Genomic DNA, 23354 nt, shown 5'->3' on the forward strand with positions numbered 1-23354 from the left:
CCATCCCAATCTATCTGTTTCTGATTTTCCATCCATAATTGCTAGTCCCATTTTTAAAATTTTTTTAATTTCCCTGTGCCTTGTTGTTTATCCTTAGTTCCTCACCTAAATTCCCTGACCCAATTTCCTATCCATGACTGGCTGTTCCCAGTTTCCCCTCCCTACTTTCCCATCCTAATTTGTCACTAATTTTCCATCCATAATTTCACATTTCTAACTCCTTTTCCTTAATTATTCATCCTTAATTTCCCATCACAAATTTTTCTGTCCCTAATTTCCTTTCCTTAATTCCCAGCTCAAACTACCTGGTAAATTTACCTGTCCATAATTGCCCATTCCTAACTGTCCAGAAACTGAACTGGAATAGCCACATACACAGTGTGGTTACAAAAGCAGGTCTGAGGCTAAGAATCCTGTGGTGAGTAACTCACCTCCTAACTCCTCAAAGCCTATCCACCATCTCCAAGGTTCGAGTCAGGAGTGTGGTGGAACACTCTCCACTTCCCTGGGTGAGTGCAACTTCAACAACGCTCAAGAAGCTCACATCATACAGCACATAGCAGCCTGCTTGATAGACACCCCATCCTCAACCATTTACTCACTCTACCACCGACACACATTAGCAGCAATTTGTACCATCTACAGAATGTACTGCAGTAACTCACCAAGACTCCTCAGACAGCACCTTCCAAACCCACGACCTCTACCAAATAAATGGACAGGGGCAACAAAAGCATGGAAACATCAGTGCCTAGAAGTTGCTCTCCAACCCACATACTATCCTAACTTGGAAATATATCAGCGTTCCTTCACCATCACTGGGTCAAAATCCTAGAACTCCCTCCGTAACACCATTGTGGGTATACCCACACCTTAATGGCTGCAGCAGTTCAAGAAGGCAGCTCACTACCACCCTCTTGAGGGCAACTAGGAATGGGCAATTAAATGCTGGGTCAGTCTGCAAAGCCCACATCCCTTGAACAAACATAAAACCCTAACTACCCTCTGCCCATTTCCCATCTATAATTGTCTGTTCTTCACATCACGTCCCATATTGCTCATCCCTAATTTCCTGCCCCAATTAAGTATTACAAAGATTTGTCGTCCCAAATTTTCCCATAATTTTTCATCAGAAATTGTCCTGATGTAATATCTCATCCCCAAAATTACCCACCCCAGACTGTCCATTTCAAACTGCTCGTCTGTAACTTACTGTCCCAAATTGCCCCATTCCAATTACCTTGCCCCTGTGATTTTCCCTCTGCTACCTGAAACCTACTTGATTCGCTGTGAGTAAACTCTACTGACCATCCCTTTGGCCACTGAATTCTAGGGTTTTGACACAGCAACAATGAAGTGATGACATGTCCAAGTGTGGAGGTCCTGTGCCTTGGAGGGGAGCATGCAGGTGAGGGAATTACCGTGTGTCAGCTGCCCATTTCCTTCTGCTTGTGGATTTTGGGGGTGCTGTGCATCCCATGGTTGGTATAGGGTGTAGTTACAGGAACGCTCTCCATCTCTCTGACTGACACAAAGTCCTGATATCAGCCCTATATCGGGGGGGGGGGGGGGGTGGGGGGGGTGGTGCCTGGGTGTTCCAGAGGCTAAGAAAGAGAGCAGAGGATTGAAGGATTCAGTGGGAGGAGAGGTGGCAGTGATGGGAACAGAGAGTCACCACTGAGCTCCCTGAGTGAGTGCTCTGCCTGCCTCCATCACATGCTGCTGTAAATGGTGCACTAGGTGCTGATTGAAACTTTCCAACTGCCTGTGACAAGAACCTGCTCATCACCAACATCCTGGCCACACCCGGCTTCATAGGGTCAAAGATGGAAACATGCCCTTCAGCCCAACAAGTCCATGCCAACCAAGTTATCTACCTGAGCTGGTCCCATTCGCCTGTGGTGGCATTCCGCAGATAAACGTGTTGATCTTGCCTGACACCGCAACATGCTACCAGTGGCTGGTGCTCAGTCGGGGAGATGCTGCATTCACCTCAATGTTCCATCTCATGGAGAGTCAAAGGGTCAGTGAGGAACGTGTCTTCCTACTGATCCATCTCTATTTATTCCAGTTGCACAGTTGAAAAGCACGTCTTTCCTTGGTGGATGTCAGCCAATCCACTGCTGGCCTTGTTGAGGAGCACTTAAAGTTTGATTATAACCCCTGTGTCACCTTCAGGTCCTTGACCAACTGCTGCGCCTGATGCAGTCTGACCACATCTGGAAAGTGAAGGCCTACGCAATCAAGGGTAGGTGCGTCTTCATTCCCTTGCCAAACAACCCTGGGACATACACATGGCATTTCCATTTCACTTTAAAGGATACGACGCAGGAGCTCAGGAACCCATTGCTCCTGCTCCCAGTAGGTTCCCAGGGGTGGGCGTGCAACTTTATGAAGGTGTACCTACAGTCATAGAGTTATACAGCACAAAAACGGGCCCTTCAGCCCAACTTGTCCATGCCGACCAAGGTGCCTTCCTGAGCTAGTCCCATTTGACTGCGTTTTACGCATATCCCTGTAAACCTTTCCTATCCATGTAGCTGTCCCAGTGTCTTTTAAACATTGTAATTGTACCTGCGTAGACCACTGGCAGCTCCCTAACGTGGGCACTCAAGCCAGGGTCAATAATGGATCTGGTCGGGCCTGTCCAGTGCTGGTGTGAATCTAGAGAAGGCCCTTCCTTTGCAATGTTCTTCCATTGTGGACTTACTGAAGGAAGTGCTGGTGCCAGGGATGGTCAGGGAGAGAGTAAGGATCTCCAGGGGAGGGGTGAAGGTAAATGACATATGGGAAGCTGAGTTTATTCGTGGAAAGGACAACCTCTCCTCGAGATGACACAAAATTAGGAGGTGTTGTTGATAGTGAAGAAGGTTATCAGTGCAGAAAAGATTTAAGTTGCCAGGACTAGAGGGCCTGAGTTACAGGGAGAGGTTGGCCAGGCTAAGTCTTTATTCCTTGGAACGTATGAGGGGCGACCTTGTAGAAATGTTTAAAATTATGAGAGGCATAGATAAGGTGGATGTTAACAGTCTTTTTCCCAGGGTAGGGGAGTCCAAAACTAGGGGGCATAGATTTAGGGTGAGAGGGGACAGATTTAAAAGGGATCCGAGGGGCAACTTTTTCACACGGAGCTTGGAAGTATATGGAACAAGCTGCCAGAGGAAGTGGTTGAAACAGGTAAAATTTAAGATGCACTTGGATAGGTACATGGAGAGGAGGTGCTTAGAATCAGAATCAGATTTATTATCACTGACATATGACGTGAAATTTGTTGTTTTGTGGTAGCAGTACAGTGCAAAGACATAAAAATCTATAAATTATGAAGATAAATAAATAGTGCAAAAAAAGGAATAATGAGGTAGTGTTCATAGGTTCATGGATCTTTCAGAAATCTGATGGCAGAGGGGAAGAAGCTGTTCCTGAATCATTGAGTTTTGCTCTTCAGGCTCTTGTACCTCCTCCCAGATGGTAGCAACAAGAAGAGGGCACATCCCAGATGGTGAGGGTCCTTGATGATAGATACCGCCTTCTTGAGGCACCACTTCTTGAAGATCTCCTCGATGGTGGGGAGTGTTGTGTCCATGATGAAGCTTGCGAAGTCTATAACCCTCCGTAGCCTCTTGCAATCCTCCATACCAGGCTGCGATACAATCAGTCAGGATGCTCTCCGCCGTACATCTATAGAAATTGTAAGAGTCTTTGGTGACATACTAAACCTCCTCAGACTCCTAACAAAGTAGAGCTGCTTGTGTGTTTGGGCCCAGGATAGATTGATCCTCTGAGATGTTGACACCCAGGAACTTGAAGCTGCTCACCCTTTCCACTGCTGACCCCTCAATGAGGACTGGTGTGTGTTCACCACTCAACCAGCCAATCTATCTCACTCCTGTAAGCCTCCTCATTGCCATTCATCGGCGAATTTATTGATGGTGTTTGAGCTGTGCTTAGCCACACAATCATGAGTGTAGAGAGAGTAGAGCAGTGGGCTAATCATGCATCCTTGATGATCCTTAATGTTGATTGTCAGTGTGAAGGACATGTTACTGCCAATCTGTAATGACTGTGGTCTCCTGACGAGGAAGCTGAGGATCCAGTTGCAGAGGGAGGTACAGAGGCCCAGGTTTTGAAGCTTAATAATGAGGGAATGATGGTGTTGAATGCTGAGCTGTAATCGATAAACAGTAGCCTGACATATGTCCTGCAGTTGTCTAGGTGCTCCAAAGCAGAGTGGAGAGCTAGTGAGATTGCATCTGTTGTAGTGGTAGTCAAATTGCAGCGGGTCGAGGTCCTTGCTCAGCCAGGAGTTGATTCTAGCCATAGCCAACCTCTTGAAGCCCTTCATCACAGTAGATGTGAGTGCTACCAGGCAATAATGATTGAGGAAGATCACCCTGCTCTTCTTGGGCATTGGAATGATTACTGGCCTTTTGAAGCAAGTGGGAACATCAGACTGCAGCAGTGAGAGGTTGAAGATGGCTTAGAGGGATATGGCCAAATGCAGGAAATTGGGACTAACTGGGTGGGCATTGTGGATGGAATGGACGTTAAAGTTTTAACTCAGTGCAGATGAAGGATTTTGACCCAAAGTGTCAACTTCCATAGATGCTGCCTGACCCACTAAGTTCCTCCAGCTTTTTGTGTGTTACCATAGAACCATAGAACAATACAGCACAATACAGGCCCTTCAGCCCACCATGTTGTGCCAACCTTCAAACCACTCCCTATCTAACCCCTTCCTCCCATATATCCCTCTATCTTAAATTCCTCCATATGCTTATCTAACAATCTCTTGAACTTGCCCAACGTATCAGCCTCCACCACCACCGCCAGCAGCACATTCCATGCACCAACCACTCTCTGGGTGAAAAACCTCCCTCTGACATCTCCCTTGAACTTCCCACCCATTACCTTAAAGCCATGCCCTCTTGTATTGAGCATTGGTGCCCTGGGAAAGAGGTGCTGGCTGTCCACTCTATCTATTCCTCTTAATATTTTGTATACCTCTATCATGTCTCCCCTCATCTTCCTCCTCTCCAAAGAGTAAAGCCCTAGCTCCGTTAGTCTCTCCTCATAATCCACACTCTCTAATCCAGGCAGCATCCTGGTAAATCTTCTCTGCACCCTTTCCAACACCTCCACATCCTTCCTATAATGAGGCGACCAGAACTGGACACAGTACTCTAACTGTGGTCTAACCAGAGTTTTGTAAAGCTGCATTATTACTTCGTGGCTCTTAAACTCGATCCCAAGACTTATGAAAGCTAACATCCCATAAGCTTTCTTAACTACCCTATCCACCTGTGTGGCAACTTTCAGTGATCTGTGGATATGAACCCCCAGATCCCTCTGCTCCTCTACACTGCCCAGAATCCTGCCATTTACCTTGTATTCCACCTTGGAGTTTGTCCTTCCAAAGTGTACCACCTCACACTTCTCTGGATTGAACTACATCTTTCACTTCTCAGCCCAGCTCTGCATCCTATCAATATCCCTCTGTAAGCTTCGACAGTCCTCCACACTATCCACAACACCACTGATCTTTGTGTCATCTGCAAACTTGCTAACCCACCCTTCCACCCCATCCAAGTCATTAATAAATATCACAAAAAGTAGAGGTCCCAGAACTGATCCCTGTGGGACACCACTAATCACAGCCCTCCAATCTGAATTGACTCCCTCCACCACAACCCTCTGCTTTCTACAGGTAAGCCAACTCTGAATCCACACGGCCAAGCCTCCCTGGATCCCTTGGCCTCTGACCTTCTGAAGAAGCCTACCATGCGGAACCTTGTCAAACGCCTTACTAAAATCCATGTAGACCACATCTACTGCACTACCCTCATCAATCTTCCTGGTCACCTCCTCAAAGAACCCTATCAGGCTAGTGAGGCAAGATCTTCCCTTCACAAATCCATGCTGGCTGTCCCTAATCAATCCATGATTCTCTAAATGCTCATAGATTCTATCTCTAAGAGTCCTTTCCAACAGCTTGCCCACCACAGACGTAAGGCTCACTGGTCTGTAATTCCCTGGACTATCCCTACCACCTTTTTTGAACAAGGGGACAACATTCACCACCCCCCAATCCTCTGGTACCATCCCCATGGACAACGAGGACTCAAAGATCCTAGCCAATGTTTCAGCAATCTCCTCCCTCGCCTCACGAAGCAGCCAGGGGAATATTCCGTTAGGCCCCAGGGACTTATCTGTCCTAATATTTTCCTACAGCTCCAACACAACCTCTCTCTTGACATCTACATACTCTAGAACATGACCCTTACCATCACCGTCCTCAGCGTCATCAAGACCCCTCTCCTTGGTGAATACTGAAAAGAAGAATTCATTGAGAACCTCACCCACTTCCACAGCTTCCAGGCACATCTTCCCACCTTTATCCCTAATCGGTCCTACCTTTACTCTAGCCATCCTTCTGCTCTTCACGTACGAGTAAAAAGCCTTGGGATTCTCCTTAACCCTACTTGTCCCCTTCATGTCCCCTTCTCGCTCTCCTCAGCCCCTTCTTAGATTCCCTCCTTGCTACTCTATATTCCTCATGAGCCCCGTCTGATCCTTGCTACTTACACCTTATGTATGCTGCCTTCTTCTTCCTAACTAGTTGTTCCACCTCTCTTGTCACCCATGGTTCCTTCACCCTGCCATTCCTTCTCTGCCTCACCGGGACAAATTTATCCCTAATATACTGCAAGAGATCCCTGAACATCGACTACATCCCCATAGTACATTTCCCCTCAAAAATGTCACCCTAATTTACACTCTCAAGTTCTCGTCTTATAGCCCCATAATTCGCCTTTCCCTAATTAGATATCTTCCCGTCCTCTTTGCTCCTATCCCTGTCCATGACAATTCTAAAGGTTATGGAGCAGTGGTCGCTGTCCCCCAAATGCTCACCCACCGATAGATCTGTCACCTGACCCGGTTCATTACCTAAAACTAGATCTAATATGGCATTCCCTCTAGTCGGCCTGTCAACATATTGTGACAGGAATCCGTCCTGAACACACTTAACAAACTCCGTCCCATCTAAATCTTTGGCACTAAAGCAGGTGCCAATCAATATTTGGGAAGTTGAAGTCTCCCACTATAATAACCCTGTTATTTTTGCATCTTTCCAAAATCTGCCTCCCAATCTGCTCCTCAGTATCCCTGCTGCTACCAGGGGGCCTATAGAATACTCCCAGTAGAGTAACTGCTCCTTTCTTGTTCCTAACTTCCACCCATATTGATTCTAGAGAGGATCCTTCTACATTATCCACCCTTTCTGCCACTGTAATAGTGTCCCTAACCAGTATTGCCTCCCCTTCTCCTCTTCTGGCCCCCTCCCTATCACTTTTAAAACACTGAAATCCAGGAATATTCAATATCCATTCCTGCCCTGATGTCAGCCATGTCTCCGTGATAGCCACAATATCGTAGTCCCATGTACTTATCAAAGCTCTCAGTTCATCTCCCTTATTCCTGATGCTTCTTGCATTTAAGTAAATGCACTTCAGCCCATCCACCTTACTACTTTTATAGCCTGTACTCTGCTTCTCCTTCCTCAAAGCCTCTCTGCCTGTTAGATCTGACTTTTCCCATCCCCTTCTTCCTATGACCTACTCCTCCGGTTCCCATCCCCCTCGCAAACTAGTTTAAACCCTCCCGAACCACCCTAGCAAACCTGGCTCCGGATTCCAACCTCTGCAGTTTCTTCTGTCTCTGAAGTTTTAACTAACACCAAAGCATGTCTCCCCCCACTGGTTAAGACCTTCCGGGGCCTTGATGAACAATGGAACTTTATGTACGTAATACCAAATAACGTCTCTGGTCAGGCCCACAGCCACATCGCCCGGCCTCCATGCACAGGCAGTGATGTTACAGCAGCATCTGCTTACAGCCTTCTGCTGTCCCACACGGCTCTTGCGCTCTGTTGTCAAGGCAGCTTCTTGCTGATTGATACGTAGTCCCAGGCACTCCCTCCCTGGACTGGTGGGTTGTGGGAGTCACTTGCTTTGTGTCTGTGCACATCTTCTAGGTATAGTTTAACTCTGTACTGAGGGCTGGGCTTTGATAATGTTCACACTGATTCCTATTACTTGCACCTTGATGGAGAAGCTTTAGGTGCCATTGGCCACGTGACCGAGGAGCTGAAGGACCTGTTGCTTTGGGCACTTCATTACGAGAATGAGCCTGGTATCCGAATGGAAGCCTGTAACACTATCGTGTCCCTGAACCTGCAGGATGTCAAAGTACAGACTGTTTTAAGAGAGCAGCTCCTGGTGGAGAGCGACCCACTGGTGTGGAAGTAAGTGTTGGTGCAGTGTAATCCAGGGCTCAGCAAGACGTCATTCCGTGAACTGCCGCGAAACCCGCTTATCAAGACTTGTTGGGCTGAAGAGCCTGTATCCGTGCTGTATTGCTCTATGACTATGTAGTCAGCTTACTGAATCTCTCCCTGTATAACAGACCTGCCACCCACTATACTCTCCTTCACGTAGCGTCATAGAGCAATACAGCACTTATACAGGCCCTTTGGCCCAACGAGTCCATGCCAACCACGGTGCTCACCTAGATAGTCCCAATTTCCTCTGTTTGGCCCAAATCACTCTAAGCCCCACCCCTCCATGGACCTATCCAAGTGCTTCTTAAATGATACTCTTCTACCTGCGACAACCCCTTCCCCTAGCAGCTCAATCCATATAATCACCACCCTCTGCATGAAAAAGTTGCCCCCTGGATCCAGTTTAAATCTTTCCCCTCTCACCCTAAATCCATGCCCCATAATTTTGGACTCCATTGCCCTGCTCTCTCCCCCTTTCCTCCCATCACAAAATTTGATTATCATCATCTTGTAGCCTATGACTACCCTGCTCACTATAAACAACACCACTGGTCACAGGCTTCCAATCACAAAAAAAAACCCTCCACCATCACCTTCTGCTTCCTATCACAAAGCCAACTTTGGATCGAGCTTACCAACTTGCCCTGAATCCCATGCACTCCAACCTTTTGGACCAGTTTCCAATGTGGGACCTTGTCAAAGGACTTACTTCAGTTCATGTAGTGCACATCAAGTGCACTGCCTTCATCTACACATTTGGTTACCCCTTGGAAAAATTCAAACCTATCTGTCAGATGGGATGTCTTCTTAACAAAACCATGCTGAACATCCCTGATCAATCCCTGTCTTTCCAAATGAAGACTGATCCTGTGCTTCAGCTTCTCTGGGTTTGACTCACAGGCTTGTAGTTGCTGGCCTTATTCCTGCAGGCCGCAATTGTATCCATATCATGGCCTTGACCGAAACTCAACTGGCAAGTGTTGACACTTTGCTTTAAAGTGAAGCCTACTACCAGACCATGCACTCCATTCCTGTTTTCTCCTGAAGTTGTCCATTAGTCAAGTCATTCTTGAACAGCTTCCTTTCACTGCAGTCTTCCAAAAACAACCCTTCTCTCCAGCCCCATCCAGTGCTCCAAGGAGGACTTCGTGAAGTTCTTTGTTACTCAAAGGTGATTCCGTAGTGTCTTTACTTTCTCCAGCTCAGTTTACCATTCCAAATTTCCCCTTTGGCTCCCCTATACCTTGTATCTTCCTTTGCAGCTGCTCTTGCCCATCAAACTCAGCTCCTGCTCCCTTGACTTCATTCATAACAAATTGTTGACCACTTCTCCTCTTCACATCAGCTGATAAATTTAATACTACCCTCCAAATCAATCAGCACTGCCCATGAAAATTACTATCCCATCCCAGCCATCCAAATTCACAGCCATCCTTTCTGCAGATTCCTGTTTGATTTCCACTCCTGCAGTACTAAAGGAGCCCTTACCAAAGCCACAAATGCCACCCTACATGGCTTTGCCCACATTAAACAGTCGGTCATTCCTCATCTCTGCATTACACTGCTTTTATTGCCTAACCAGTCACTCAGCAACCCACCACTGACAATACATCTAGAGTCCTCCAAGGATTCGTCTGTGGATTTTTCTGCGTCTATGCACGCCTATACACAAAACATCAACAGTACCACAGTCAACTCTCCCCACAGATGCTGCTCGACCTGCTGAGTTCCTCCAGCAGATTGTTTGTTGCTCCAGATTCTAGCATCTGCAGTCTCTTGTGTCTCTGAAAACTTGTTCATCTGTTTGCGTGGACTTTTATTTTTGTAACAATTAGTCATTTTTCTTGGCAGGCATGGAGTGCTCTCCCATGCCCAGCCACACAGTGGGACATCACTGCCATCAGGTCAAGTACTCAGGTGCTGCATCCAATATAATATCAAGAGATGTTGACAGATTTACATCTTTCCATCACAGAGATGTGAGATTAGCACTGCTGAGACTAGGAGGCAGCACCGAAGTGGAAGGAATGCTCCAGAAAATAAAAGAACAGGTAGGAAACTGCAAATTCCTTGTAATTCTCTCTGTGCCTTAGTCTTGCTGACTGGACACTATCATTGTGTGAGGAAGGGTCCAACACCACCAAAGGTGTCATGGACTGTCCACCCCACAGGTTGGACAGGGCAATCAAGCCGTGCTTTACCTGCTCAGAGAGATTGATTAACACAGTAGGTTCTTGAAATAAAGAGGTGAAGATCAACAAACTGACAGCACGTCTGGTCCTTTGCTGTGAACAGGTCCACTCACTGTGCCAGAAAGACGTGGTCCTTTGGAAGCTGTTAAGGCTGGAAAAGGTGAAGTTGAATGTCTCCCAGCAGGTAGAGTGGATCAACCTGAAGACACAACCAGAACATCTGAAGATGCTGAAGGAACAGATTCAGCAACTGCTCAAGAACATGACAGGTGAGGGAGTAACTGCAGGCTCTGCAGCCGCACTGGGGGGTGGGAAGGCCAGGTGGTGGAGGTGGGGAGGGGAATGGTCTGGTCCAGCAGATGGAGGCATGTTACCTGTTGATCCCCTTCCTCCTCCCTGCCACATATTCCACCAGGTTCTCACAGTGGAGTAGCGATGATTTTCAAAGTGTTAATATCTGAGTTTCCCTCTGTGAATCAGTGCCTGACGTGTGATAGGATTGAAGTAATGGACAGTCATGTAGACAAGTCAGAGGATTGGAGGGTGTGGGCAGGCCAGACTCGTACCTGTTGGTGTGGGGTGAAGTGTGGTTCTGCGGCTGTGATTAACGTGGTGCAGACCAGGGTGAACCCAGCATCAAGATAGTCATTCTCTCTTTCAGCTCCGATACAGACCAATCGCAAGAATTTTAAGGAGTGTGAGGCTGAAGTGCAGGTAACTGAATATTGTGGCAAGGTGTGTGTTCATAAGCCACTTGAGAGCCCATAAACAGATCAACGGAACGAAGACCATCATCCTCGACCTCGAGGGATAGCCGTGATGAAGGGGTGTGTGTGTGTGTGTGTGTGTGTGTGTGTGTGTGTGTGTGTGTGTGTGTGTTTTATCCACCTTTATTTACTCTAAGACTGAAATACCTTCTCCTTGGTAACATGAATGTTCTCCAAAACATCTCCACTAGTTTCCCTCATCTCTTGAGCAACCGTGATTTTCTCTTCAGTAAACACAGAGGAGAAATATTCGTTAAAGATCCCACCCGTCTCCTGCGGCTTGAGACATAGGCGGCCCTGCTGATCTCTAAGGAGACCTGCTCTCTCCCTAGCCATCTTTTTACTCTTAATATAACGATAGAACCTCATGATTTTCCTTAACCTTACCTGCCAGATCTATCTAATACCTCCTGATTTCACTCTGAAGAGTATTCTTAATCATTTTATAGTCATCAAGGGATTCACTTGTCCCTGACCCCCTAAACACAATGTATGCTTCCTTCTTTTTCTTGACCAGAGCCTCAATATCTCTCGTCAGCCAAGGTTCCCTAAAGTTGCCAGGTTTACCCTTCACCCTAACAGGAACATGCTGCTCCTGGATTCTTGATCTCACACTCTTAAAAGCCTCCCACTTCTATTCATTCTTTTCCCTTCAGGCAGGCTCACCCAATCAACCTCTTTAAGATCCTGCTTAATTACCCCAAAATTAGCCCTGTTCCAGTTTAGGACCCGAACCTGTGGACCTGTCCTATCTTTTTCCATCACTATCTTAAAATTAATAGAATTACGGTCACAAGAACCAAAGTGCTCCATGACTGACACTTAAGTTACCTGCCCTAGCTCATTCCCCAAGTGAAGGTCCAGTATTGCACCCTCCTGAGAAGGGACCTCTATATATTGACTCAGGAAACTTTCCTGGACATATTTCACAAAATTCCACCCCATCCAGGTGCTTAACACTCTGGGTAGTCCAGTCAATACCGGGGAAATTAAAATCTTCCACTAATACAACCCTGTTATTCTTACAACTATGAACAATTTCTCTACACACTTGCTCAAGTTCCTGCTGACTATTGTGGGGGTGGGGTGTGGTGTGGGAGGTTTCTATAATACAGCCCCACTAGAATGACCCTCCTCTTCTTGCTTTTAAGTTCTACCCATATGGCCTCATTGGACGATCCCCCAAGAATGTCATCTCTAGGTACTGTGTTACGTCTTCCCTTATCAAAAATGCAACACCCCCTCCTCGCTTACCTGTACCTCTGTCACACCTGCAGCATCTATATCCTGGAATATTGAGCTGCCAGTCCTGCTCTTCTCTCAGCCATGTGTCTGTTACGGCTGTAACATCCCAGTCCTCAGTGCCAATTCACGCTCTGAGTTCATCCACTTTACCTGTTAAACCTCATGCATAGAAATAAATGCAGTTTGACTGAGAATTCCTTTCCCTGCATTTACTGTGCCCTGGCTATCCTGATTACTAAACTTGCTCTCGCTGGCTGCTGCTTTATCCCATGACTTGCTCCTGCTCAGAGTCCCCCCCCCCCCCCCCCCCGCCCACTAATTTAGTTTAAATCCTGTGTAACACTAGCACATTTCCCTGCAAGGATATTGGTCCCTCTCTGGTTCAAGTGCAACCCGTCCCTCTTGTACAGGTCACCTCTACCCCAGAAGAGATCCCAATGGTCCAAGAACCTGAATCCCTGCCCCCTGCACCAACTCCTCAGCCACAAATTCATCTGGCCTATCTTTCTATCTCCGACCTCGCTGGCCTGTAGCACCGGGAGTAATCCAGAGATTACTACCCTCGAGGTCGTGCTTCTTAACTTCTTACCCAACTCCCTTTACTCATTCTGCAGAACATCATCCCTTGTTCGATCTATGTCGTTTGTACCAACATGTACAATGACTTCTGGCTGTTCACCCTCCCTCTTGAGAATGTTCTGCCGCCAGAGACATCCTTGACCCTGGCACCAGGGGGGCAACACACCATCCTGGCATCTCTTCTGCAGCCACAGAATCTCCTGTCTGTTCCGCTCACTATCGAGTCTCCTGTCACAATTGCCCTGTCTGACTGCAGCCTTTCTCTGTGAGCCTCAGAGCCAGTCACAGTGCCAGAGACCTGACTACTGCTGCTAGCCCCTGAAAGAACATCACCCTCAACAGTATCCAAAGAGGTCTACCTGTTTGTGAGGGGAATGGCCACAGAGGAACCCTGCATTGACTGCCTACTACCCTTACTTTTCCTGGTGGCCACCCATCTATCTGAAGCCTGTACCTTGAGTGTGACCACCTCAGTAAAAGTCTCATCTATAAAGCTCTCAGCTTCCCAGATGATCCCAAGTACATCCAACTCCAGCTGGGTGTACTTCCCACAGATGTAGTCATCAGGGAGACTGAGGTTTCCTGACTTCCCACATCTTGCAGGAGCCCTAACCACCATCCTGGCTACACTGAATCAAGTACTCAAGATCAACAGCAAAATAAAACCTCAATGAAGCCTTTTTAAAGATCCGCTCTCACTCCCAACACCTGGGGCTCCTCAGGCTCCTCACACCAAAGCTTCAGCTCCCCCACTCCTACACTGATCCACTGTCACAAATGGCTGCGCCACCTGATGCTACCTTCTTATTGGCTGCTGCTAATTAGCCAATCAACTATTAGCTGACAATTAGCAAACTCGTCTCTTTTAAATTCCTGTAAAGTGAAACTCACAAGCAAGCCTCGAGACCTATCTCTTTTAAACTCTCTTGCTCTTGCTCTGAGTCCTGTAAAGTTTATTCCACTCCTGTGTGCCTGTGGTCACCACTATTTATTCGTGTGTGAGAGAGTGAGAGTGAGAGTGAGAGAGACACTACTGTTTATTCCAGCCTGCCCGTGTCTCCTCCTTATCAGGAACTTCCTTTCCAGCCTAGCCTGCTCCTCCCTCCATGTCTTGCCCATCTGTATACTTGGTCAGACCCCAAAGAGCTGAAGCTACTGTCAGTATTTGCCCTGACTTTCAACATGGAGCTCTCTGCAGTGACTGTCCCCTTAAGATGAGCTCACTGTGGGCCTGACCTTCCTTTCATTTGCTGTGGCTTTTGATATTGATTTGATCTGGCTGCCCCCTGCCATTGGAGATTGGAGTGGGGAATAGGTAGGCACATTCTCACCTTGGGTCACCACCTCCTCACCACGTCCCAGCTGCTGCTGACAGCTTCCTTCTTTTGCAGTCCGTCATGCACAGCTCCTGTCCAGCAGCATCACTGACAAGACAGGAACAGTCTGCCCAGTGTCCCAGCAACATTAGCAGAGATGATCTGCAGTACTCCAGGGCACTGAGGTCAGAAGGCAGCAAGCAGGCTCTGAGTAACAGGATGCAGCCTGGTCACCCACGGGAGGGAAAAGGCAGTCTGGAGCAACCACATTTGGATTTGCAGATGGCAAGTGAGGTTTAATAGTTGTACTTGAAATAAAAGTTGATGTAACGAGTGTGCAATGTGGGTGAGTTTCTAAATTGAGTGCAAAACTGAGGTCAACCTCGTGAGGGGCTCGCAACAACCAGTGAGTAAAAGAAATTGCTTCAATAGGGAAGTCAGCTTCACCCTGGTTATACCTCAGCTAGAGGACAGGGATGTCACTGAGAGGGTGCAGGTGGGACTAGACCAGACTGGTTACTTAAACCAGTCCCTTTCAGGGTTGAAGCTTGAAATGGATCTGCTCAATCCCAATCACTTCAGGTATAAGGGTGCCTGTCAATTGAATGTGAGCTTCGCAGACATGAAACCCAGCAGATCGATGAAATGGAAGAAGTGTCTTAATAGATACAGGAAGGGTGCAATCACTCTATTGGGAGTATTCTATGCCCCCCCTCCCCCCCAATATAGCAACCAGGCCACTGAGGAACAGATAAGTAGGCAGATTTTGGAAAAGTGTAAAAAAAAACAAGATTGTTGTCATGAGAGATTTCAACTTCCCCAATATTGATTGGCACCTCCTCAGTGCTAAAGGTTTAGATGGGGCAGAATTTGTTAGGTGTGTCCAGGTAGGATTCCTGACACAGTATGTGGACAGGCCAACTAGAAGAGAGACCATACCGGATCTAGTACTAGACAATGAACCTGGTTAGGTGACAGACCTCTCGGTGGGCGAGCATTTCAGAAATAGTGACCACAACTCCCCGACCTTTAGCATAGCCATGGACAAGGACAGGAGCAGGTGATATGGGAATGTTTTTAACTGGGGAAGGAACATGGAAGCATAAATTGGGAACTGATGTTCTCCAGGGAATGCACAGCAGAAATGTGGAGGTTGTTTAGAAACCACTTGCATGGGGTTCTGGATAGGTTTGTCCCACTGAGACAAGGATGGTTGGGTGAAGGAACCATGGTTGACAAGAGAGATGGAACATTTAGTCAAGAGGAAGAAGGAAGCAAAAATCAAACACAGCTTTTAAGAGTTATAAGGTAGCCAGGAAGGAGCTTAAAAGGGACTTAGGCGAGCTAGAAGGGGGCATGAGAGGGCCCTGGCGAGTAGGATTAAGGAAAACCCCAAGCTCTTTTACACATACATGAAGGAGGATGACTAGGGTGAGGGTAGGACCACTCAGAGATAAAGGGGGAAACGTGCCTGGAGGTGGAGGAGGTAGGGGAGGTCCTTAATGAATCCTTTGCTCAGTATTCACCAGGGAGAGGGACTTACACGAATGTGAGGTCAGTGTAGAACAGGCTAATGTGTTGGAGCATGTCAAGGTTAAGAAAGAGGCAGTGTTGGAGCTTCTGAAAAACATTAGGATAGATAAGTCCCCAGGGCCAGATGGGATATACCCCAGGTTACTAGGGGAAGCGAAGGAAGAGATTGCGTTGATGATCTTTGTGTCCTCCCTAGCCACAGGAGTGGTACTAGAGGATTGGAGGATGGCAAATGTTGTTCCTTTGTTCAAGAAAGGTAATAGGGATAATCCTGGGAATTATAGACCAGTGAGGCTTACATCAGTTGTGGGCAAACTATTGGAGAGGATTCTTAGGAACAGGATTTGGGAGCATTTGGAGAAGCATAATCTTATTAGGGATAGTCAGCATGGCTTTGTGAGGGGCAGGTCGTGCCTCACGAGTCTAATTGAGTTTTCTGAGGAGGTGACAAAACAAACTGATGAAGGTAGAGTGGGTGGATGTGGTGTATATGGATTTTAGTAAGGCGTTTGACAAGGTTTCCCATGGTAGGCTCATCCAGAAAGTCATGAGGCATGGGATCCAGGGGAACTTGGCTTCGTGGATTCGGATTTGGCTTGCCCACAGATTCTGCTTGGAGGTCGGTAACTGGTCGTGTTCCACAGGGATCTGTTCTGGGAGCCCTACTCTTTGTGATTTTTATACTGTAAATGACTTGGATGAGAAAGTGGAAGGGTGGGTTATTAAGTTTGCAGATACACGAAGGTTGGAGGTGTTGTGGATAGTGTAGAAGGTTGTCGTAGGTTACAATGGGACATACACAGGATGTAGAGCTGGGCGGAGAAGTGGCAGATGGTATTCTGTCTGGAAAAGTGTGAAGTGATACACTTTGGAAGATCGAACTTGAAGGCGGAATACAATGTTAATGGCAGGATTCTAAGCAGTGTGGAGAAACAGAGGGATCTTGGCGTCCACGTCCATAGATCCCTCAAAGTTGCCTGCACAAGTTGATAGAATGGTTAAGAAGGTGTATAATGTGCTGGCTGGCCTTCATTAGTTGGGGAATTGAGTTCAAGAGCTGCAAGGTAATTTTGCAGCTCTATAAAACTCTGGTTGGACAACACTTAAGAGTATTGTGTTCAGTTCCGGTTGACTCATTATAGGAAGGATGTGGAAACTTCCGAGGGTGTAGGGGAGATTTACCAGGATACTGCCTGGATTAGAGAAACACGTCTTATGAGGAAAGGTTGAGCGAGCTAGGGCTTTTCTCTTTGGAGCGTAGGAGGATGAGAGGTGACTTGATAGAGGTGTACAAGATTGAGAGGCATAGAGTGGACAGCCAGCACCTTTTTCCCAGGGGGGTAATGGCCAATACCAGAGGACATCCGTTTAAGGTGAGTGGAGGGAAGTTTAGGAGAGAGGTCAGAGGTAGGTGTTTTTTTACACAGAGAGTGGTGGGTGCCTGGAACACACTGCCAGGGGTGGTTGTAGAGGCTGATATGATTGGGACATTTAAAAGACTCTTAGATAGGCACATGGATGTAAGAAAAATGGAGGGTTATGTGCTGTGTAGGAGGGGAGGGTTAGATTGATCATGGAGTAGAGTACAGTCAGCACAACATCATGAGCTGAAGGGCCTGTACTATGCTATACTGTTCTATTATAGAGAGTCCTGGATAGAGCAAGTAAATAAATACAAGGCAGCTGTTTCCACAAATGCAGCATGGAATATTCCAGAGACTTGCAGCAGCAAGGCAGAACTGAGGCTCCTAATTCACCAGAGAAGGCACACAAGCCCATGATCTATTGGGAAAGTTAATGTGACTTTTAGTTGTGTACATTAAGGTGAGAGGGGCAAAGTTTAAAGGAGATGTGTGGGGCAAGTTGTTTTTACACAGAGTGAGCGGTGCCTTGAACACGCTGCCAGGGGCAGTCTAGAAGTAGACATGACAGTGGTGTTTAATGGGCTTTTAGACAGACACATGACGTGCAGGGAATGGAGGAATACAGATCATATGCAGGTAGAGATGTTTCATTTAATTTGGCATCGTGTTTGGCACAGACATGGTGGGCCAATGGGTCTGTTCCTGTGTTACACTGTTCTATGTACTACTGTACATATCACTATGCCCAGCTTAACTCCACACCTGCCACAACACCAGGGCCCCAGGGAAGGCACCTGAAGGGAACAGATACAGTTCAGTGAGCTTGACATGAAGTTTGGCAAGTACCTCTCGACAGTCTCCAGCATTGAGACTATTCTTTGGGAAGGCAGCTCCAGTCTGAGGTTCCCTGGATTTAAGTGGTGCTGGAGGACCAGGGAATTCAGAAGAACATAGAAATGTTTCTGATTCCTCGAGTCCACGACAAACTTCCCACCAGCCAGCCTGGCAAGAAAGGGAGAGCCAGGCTGTCTAGATAGAACACAGCTGATGGAGTTTTACGCCAACAATACAGAAACTAGGACAAGTTGGGAGGTTGGAGGAAAAGGACAACTCATTGTACACCAAATCAACTGTAGAAATCCATCCTCTTGGAGTCATGTTTATTTAGATCCTTAATTTTTAATCATTGTAAAATCACTTACTGTAAACATACTCATTCCCATCATGTTCTCACAACTTGCAGCCTTACTGCATATAAAATAGGCCAGCTCAGGGCCACAGTGTGCTGACAGCCCTTACTCTGACATGAAGTCGCCTTAGGCTGAACTCTGCACGGTTTCATGGCCCACACAACACACCGAACCTCACACACACAATACACAGAGAGGGTAGGGCGCACAGTATACAGCCCCACACCACAGAGCTCGATTCTGATCATTCCTTGTCACCTTGTCCACTTATCAAAATTGGTACTTTTTGGCTTAAGATCTTGGAAAACAAAGTCAATCTTTACCTAAAACAAAAGTGGGGGGGGGGGGGGGTGTGGGGAACCACAAGGTGGGACTCCCCAACCCACTTCCAGAATCAAACCACATTCTTAGCCAAGACCTCAACTTAAACAAGGTAATAAATATATCGATACTATTACGCAGCAAGCATCACACAGTGCTACAGAGCCACTCGGCCCCTGTACCAGACCAGGAAATCTCAGCAACAGGACTCGGCTGTAATCAGCAGAATTACAGAATTAAATTACAAAATAAACCTGCAGAATGTGGCTATCTGCTCTATAACCTCCTGTCACAGCTCCTGACAGACAGTGCGTGCGTGTACACACACACACACACACACACACACACACACACACACACACACACACACACACACACACACACACACACACACACACACACACACACACACACACACACACACACACACAAAATTCATCCCAGCCATTAAAAAAAAAAGTCAGGACAGATTTAGAAACCACAAGTTTGTTTGCAGTTTGATGTTGAATTATCAAGCAAAAAAACCCGACAACCCAACACAGAGAAAAACACCAGGTAAAATAATCAACTCCGGTATTGGGGAATCAGTGAGGATTCCACGGTTAGTTCATTGAATCACAGGAGACTGTAACAAGAGTGCCTCATTCAGAAAATCCATGGACTAATACTCAGATGGCACAGACACGGCCACAACCACACATCTGTGCAGCCACTCATCAGTACTCCCATCATTTCGCTCGTTTCACATTCTCACAAGTCCCATCTTGCCAACGTTTGCCCTTCACGCAGTGTATCCCATGTTGGAGAGCAGCAGATCCAGACCAGCTACAGACTGTGGACTTAGTCCAAGTGTGAACTCGGATCTGCTGCAAGGTCACGGAAACTGTCAACTCGGAATGATGGAAACGGATCACGTAAAGACCATTGTGTAGTTTTAAACTGCTTCCCAATTTAGGAGGTCGAATGTCTCATGGGTCCAGGTGGCTATTCTCCTCGGCATGTTGGCAGAGGTGCTTGGGAAAATCCTGGAGAAAATCAAAAGATAAAGCACCAAGGAATAAGGGAGTGAACTATGACCCCACCTCACCCCTCACCACCCCCACCCCCACACCCTCTCTGCACAAGTCCCTGCACTACCTTTGCCTGTAATCTCTTCAGGTACCAGAGTGCCAGCTGGCTCACGATCAACAGCAAATCACATGGCGTTCCTTCAAGTACTTTTCCCTGGCCACCCCTCCCAGTCTCACTACATACAATCCCTATACCCCTCACCCCTGCCTCCTGCCCCACATGGCCACCCATTAGCCAGCCCACCACTAACCCCTCCAACCCATCACCCAGAGGACCCCTGGCACCGGGAACACTCCAATACCCACCACATCCACTCCTCCCCTCTCTTCCCCCCACACACACATATACACCCTTCCCCCCATACACATTCCCAACCCCTCCTTCACGAACCCCCTCACCTGTTTGGACCCATTCTTCGCAGTGAAGAAAGCGTCGCAGCTGCGCCACCGACACTTCAGGGTATGGACAGAGGTGCTGTTGTGGTCAGTCAGCAGGTGATGTTTCAGGTGCTTCAAGACTCCAAAGATCAAACTGCAGCCCGTCCACTGCAGGAGAACAGGGGCCAAATTAGAGCAGGTGTGAGAGAGGGGGAGAGGGAGGGGGAAGAGGGAGAACCAGCAGACGCACCCTCTGGACATGCAAACACCCAATTCTGATTTCCCACATGCACACACTTCTGAAATACATGATTTTGGTGCTGCCTAACTCAGGAGGCTCTGGCAGTCCAAAAAAACAAGGCGACAAAGGAGATCCAACACAGCTTGCTGAGGAGAAACGAGCAGACCGCGCCTCCATTCACTTACCCAACAGCGATAGTTCTGCATCAGGTTGAGCCGCACTGCCTGTATGCTCCCATTGTAACAGCCCGTGTAGATCTGCAGGCAAAGAACAGCAGTTTCTCAAAAACAATCTGAAGTTGCTGTCATTCTAGAGAAAAAGCATTTATAGAGGTATACAGCACCGAAACAGGCCCTTCAGCCCATCACAATTATGCTGACCATCAAGTAGCTACCTATATTAATCCCACTTACCAGCACTTGGTCCATAGCTCACTATACCTTGGCAATTCAAGGGCTCATTCAGATACTTCTTAAATGTTGTGACAGTCCCCGCCTCCACCACCCCTTAGGCAGTGCGGTCCAGTTTCCAACCATCCTCTGGGTGAAAAAAATTCTTCCTCAGACTCCTCTAACCCCTCACCCTAAACCCATGACATGTTTTAGACAGCTCTACTGTGGGATAAAGTTTCCCACTCTCTGCCCTATCTATGTCCCTCAGAATTCTGTTTACTCACCCTAACAAAACAATGTTGAACATCTTCAATCAATTCCTTCCTTTCCAAGTATAGATTAATCCTGTCCCTCCAAACTGTCTTTTAAATCCTTGTGGCCACCATCAGGTGCCAGATGATTGGAAAGCAGCAAATATGATACCTTTATTCAAGAAGGACAGCAGGGATAAGTTGGGTAATCGAAGGCGGTCAACATGGTTTTGTTAGGGGGAGATCTTGTTTGACCAATCTGAATCTTCCAAAGAGGCAGTGAGGGCAGTGCAATTGATGTAGTCTACATGGACTTCTGTAAGTCCTTTGACAAGGTTCCATATGGGAGACTGGCCCAAAACGTCCATGGGATCCAGGATCAGTTGGCGAGTTGAATCTAAAATAGGTAATAAGAGGCAAACAGTGATGGTGGAGGGTTGTTGTTGTGATTAGAAACCTGTACCACAGAAATCAATTCGAAATTGGCTGTGTGGGAAAAGACAGAGAGTGGTAGTGGATGATCTGGGAGTTCAGATACACAATTCCCTGAAAGTGGTGTCACAGGTAGACGGTTGTAAAGAAGGCTTTTAGCATCCTGGCATTCATAAATCAAAGTATTGAGTATTGGAGTTGGGATGTTATGCTGAGGTTGTATGAGACACTGGTGAGGCCAAATTTAGAGTATTGTGCGCAGTTCTGGTCACCTAACTATAGGAAGGATATCAGTAAGATTGAAAGAGTGCAGAGAAGATTTACTAGAATGTCGCTGGGTCTTCAGGAGGTGAGTTACAGGGAAAGATTGAACAGGTTAGGACTTTATTCCTTGGAGCATAGAAGAATGAGGGGAGATTTGATAGAGGTTTACAAAATTATGAGGGGTATAGACAGAGTAAATGTGAGTAGGCTCTTTCCACCTAGATTAGGAGAGATAAGTATGAGAGGACATGGCTTTAGGGTGAAAGGGGAAAGGTTTAGGGGGAACTTCTTCACTCAGAGTGGTGGGAGTGTGGAATGAGCTGCCTGCTGACATGGTAAATGCGGGCTCACTCTTAAGCTTTAAGAATAAATTGGATCAATATATGGAGGGGAGAGGTCTGGAGGGTTATGGACCGAGTGCAGGTCAATGGGATTAGTGGAATAAAATTTTGGCAGAGATTAGAAGGGCCGAATGGCCTGTTTTCTGTGTGTAGTGTTCTATGGTTCTAAATCGGTGCCGAGACCCACACTTCTTGCTGTATAGATAAGCGATTTGAATATGAATTATTCAAATCATATCAGTATGATTAGCCAATCTGCAGATGACATGAAAATTGGTGTTGTTGATGGGGAAGATAGTCTTAAGATAACGGTACAACATGCAGAGCAACAGGTGGAATTTAATCTGGAGAAGTTGAGGTGATACATTTTGGAAGGACATACACAGTGGATGGTTAGGCTTCGGGGACTTAGATGAGCACTTCGGGAACTGGATGAGCACTTGAATTGCCAAAGCACAGAAGGCTGTGCATCAAGTGCTGAAAAATGGGGTTAGTATAGATGGGCTCCTAACGATCAGCACTGAGTTGGTGGGCTGAAGGGCCTGTTCGTGATGTATCACTCTATGATCCTTCTGCTGCTGCTCACTCACCATGCTCTTGTGTATGACCATACACATCACCATGTCCTCGTGTCCACCGTACACTTGCAGGCGATCGTGGGACTAGACAGCAAAAGAAACGGAAATTAAATTCTTTTAGACTTCCTGTTCCTCGGGCTCCTCAGTTTCTAAACACATCAAAAACCGAGTACAAGTCCCAGGATCACAGGGAGGTGCTGCACAGCTGCAGAGCCAAGGGAGCGCTGACAACTAGAGGCAGCAATATGCACATTTCAAGGAACATCTCCAAAGACAGCTGAGAATGTTTGAGGAGTAATTTCAGCATTTAGGACAATGACAACTGAAACCAAGGGCGTCACAGCAGAAGGGTTGGCAGTCTGCTGAGCTGGAGGAATGAGGAGGGATGAGAGGGTAATGGAACTAAAGGAGCAGGCCAGGGAGGAGTCTGAGGAAGGTCAAGGACGAACGCCCCATTACACCAAACTGCCTCCCCCTCACCACTGTTTTCAGTACATCCACAAAGCCAAACAGCAAACCACATCATCAGTGATAAAGCTGACAGAACCTCTTGCAAGTTGCA

At 47.0% G+C, this 23354-nt stretch overlaps 2 protein-coding genes across 2 annotated transcripts in view; one reads left to right on the plus strand and one right to left on the minus strand.

Annotated features, from left to right (window-relative positions):
* The window catches only part of heatr4 (HEAT repeat containing 4), a 69302-nt gene extending 49525 nt beyond the window's left edge, over positions 1–19777 (plus strand). Inside the window, exons 12-18 of the mRNA XM_052012619.1 lie at positions 2179–2248; positions 8113–8302; positions 10314–10389; positions 10634–10799; positions 11192–11244; positions 14513–14726; positions 19635–19777. Of these exons, the coding sequence (XP_051868579.1) occupies positions 2179–2248; positions 8113–8302; positions 10314–10389; positions 10634–10799; positions 11192–11244; positions 14513–14726; positions 19635–19777 (912 nt within the window). The remainder of the gene's footprint in view (positions 1–2178; positions 2249–8112; positions 8303–10313; positions 10390–10633; positions 10800–11191; positions 11245–14512; positions 14727–19634) is intronic.
* The window catches only part of LOC127570745 (zinc finger protein 106-like), an 80647-nt gene continuing 75770 nt past the window's right edge, over positions 18478–23354 (minus strand). Inside the window, 4 exon segments of the mRNA XM_052016547.1 lie at positions 18478–19870; positions 20315–20461; positions 20720–20791; positions 22805–22876. Of these exon segments, the coding sequence (XP_051872507.1) occupies positions 19814–19870; positions 20315–20461; positions 20720–20791; positions 22805–22876 (348 nt within the window). The 3' untranslated portion in view covers positions 18478–19813.

This window comes from Pristis pectinata, chromosome 1 (genome assembly GCF_009764475.1).
Source record: "Pristis pectinata isolate sPriPec2 chromosome 1, sPriPec2.1.pri, whole genome shotgun sequence".
Taxonomy (NCBI): Eukaryota; Metazoa; Chordata; class Chondrichthyes; order Rhinopristiformes; family Pristidae; genus Pristis; species Pristis pectinata.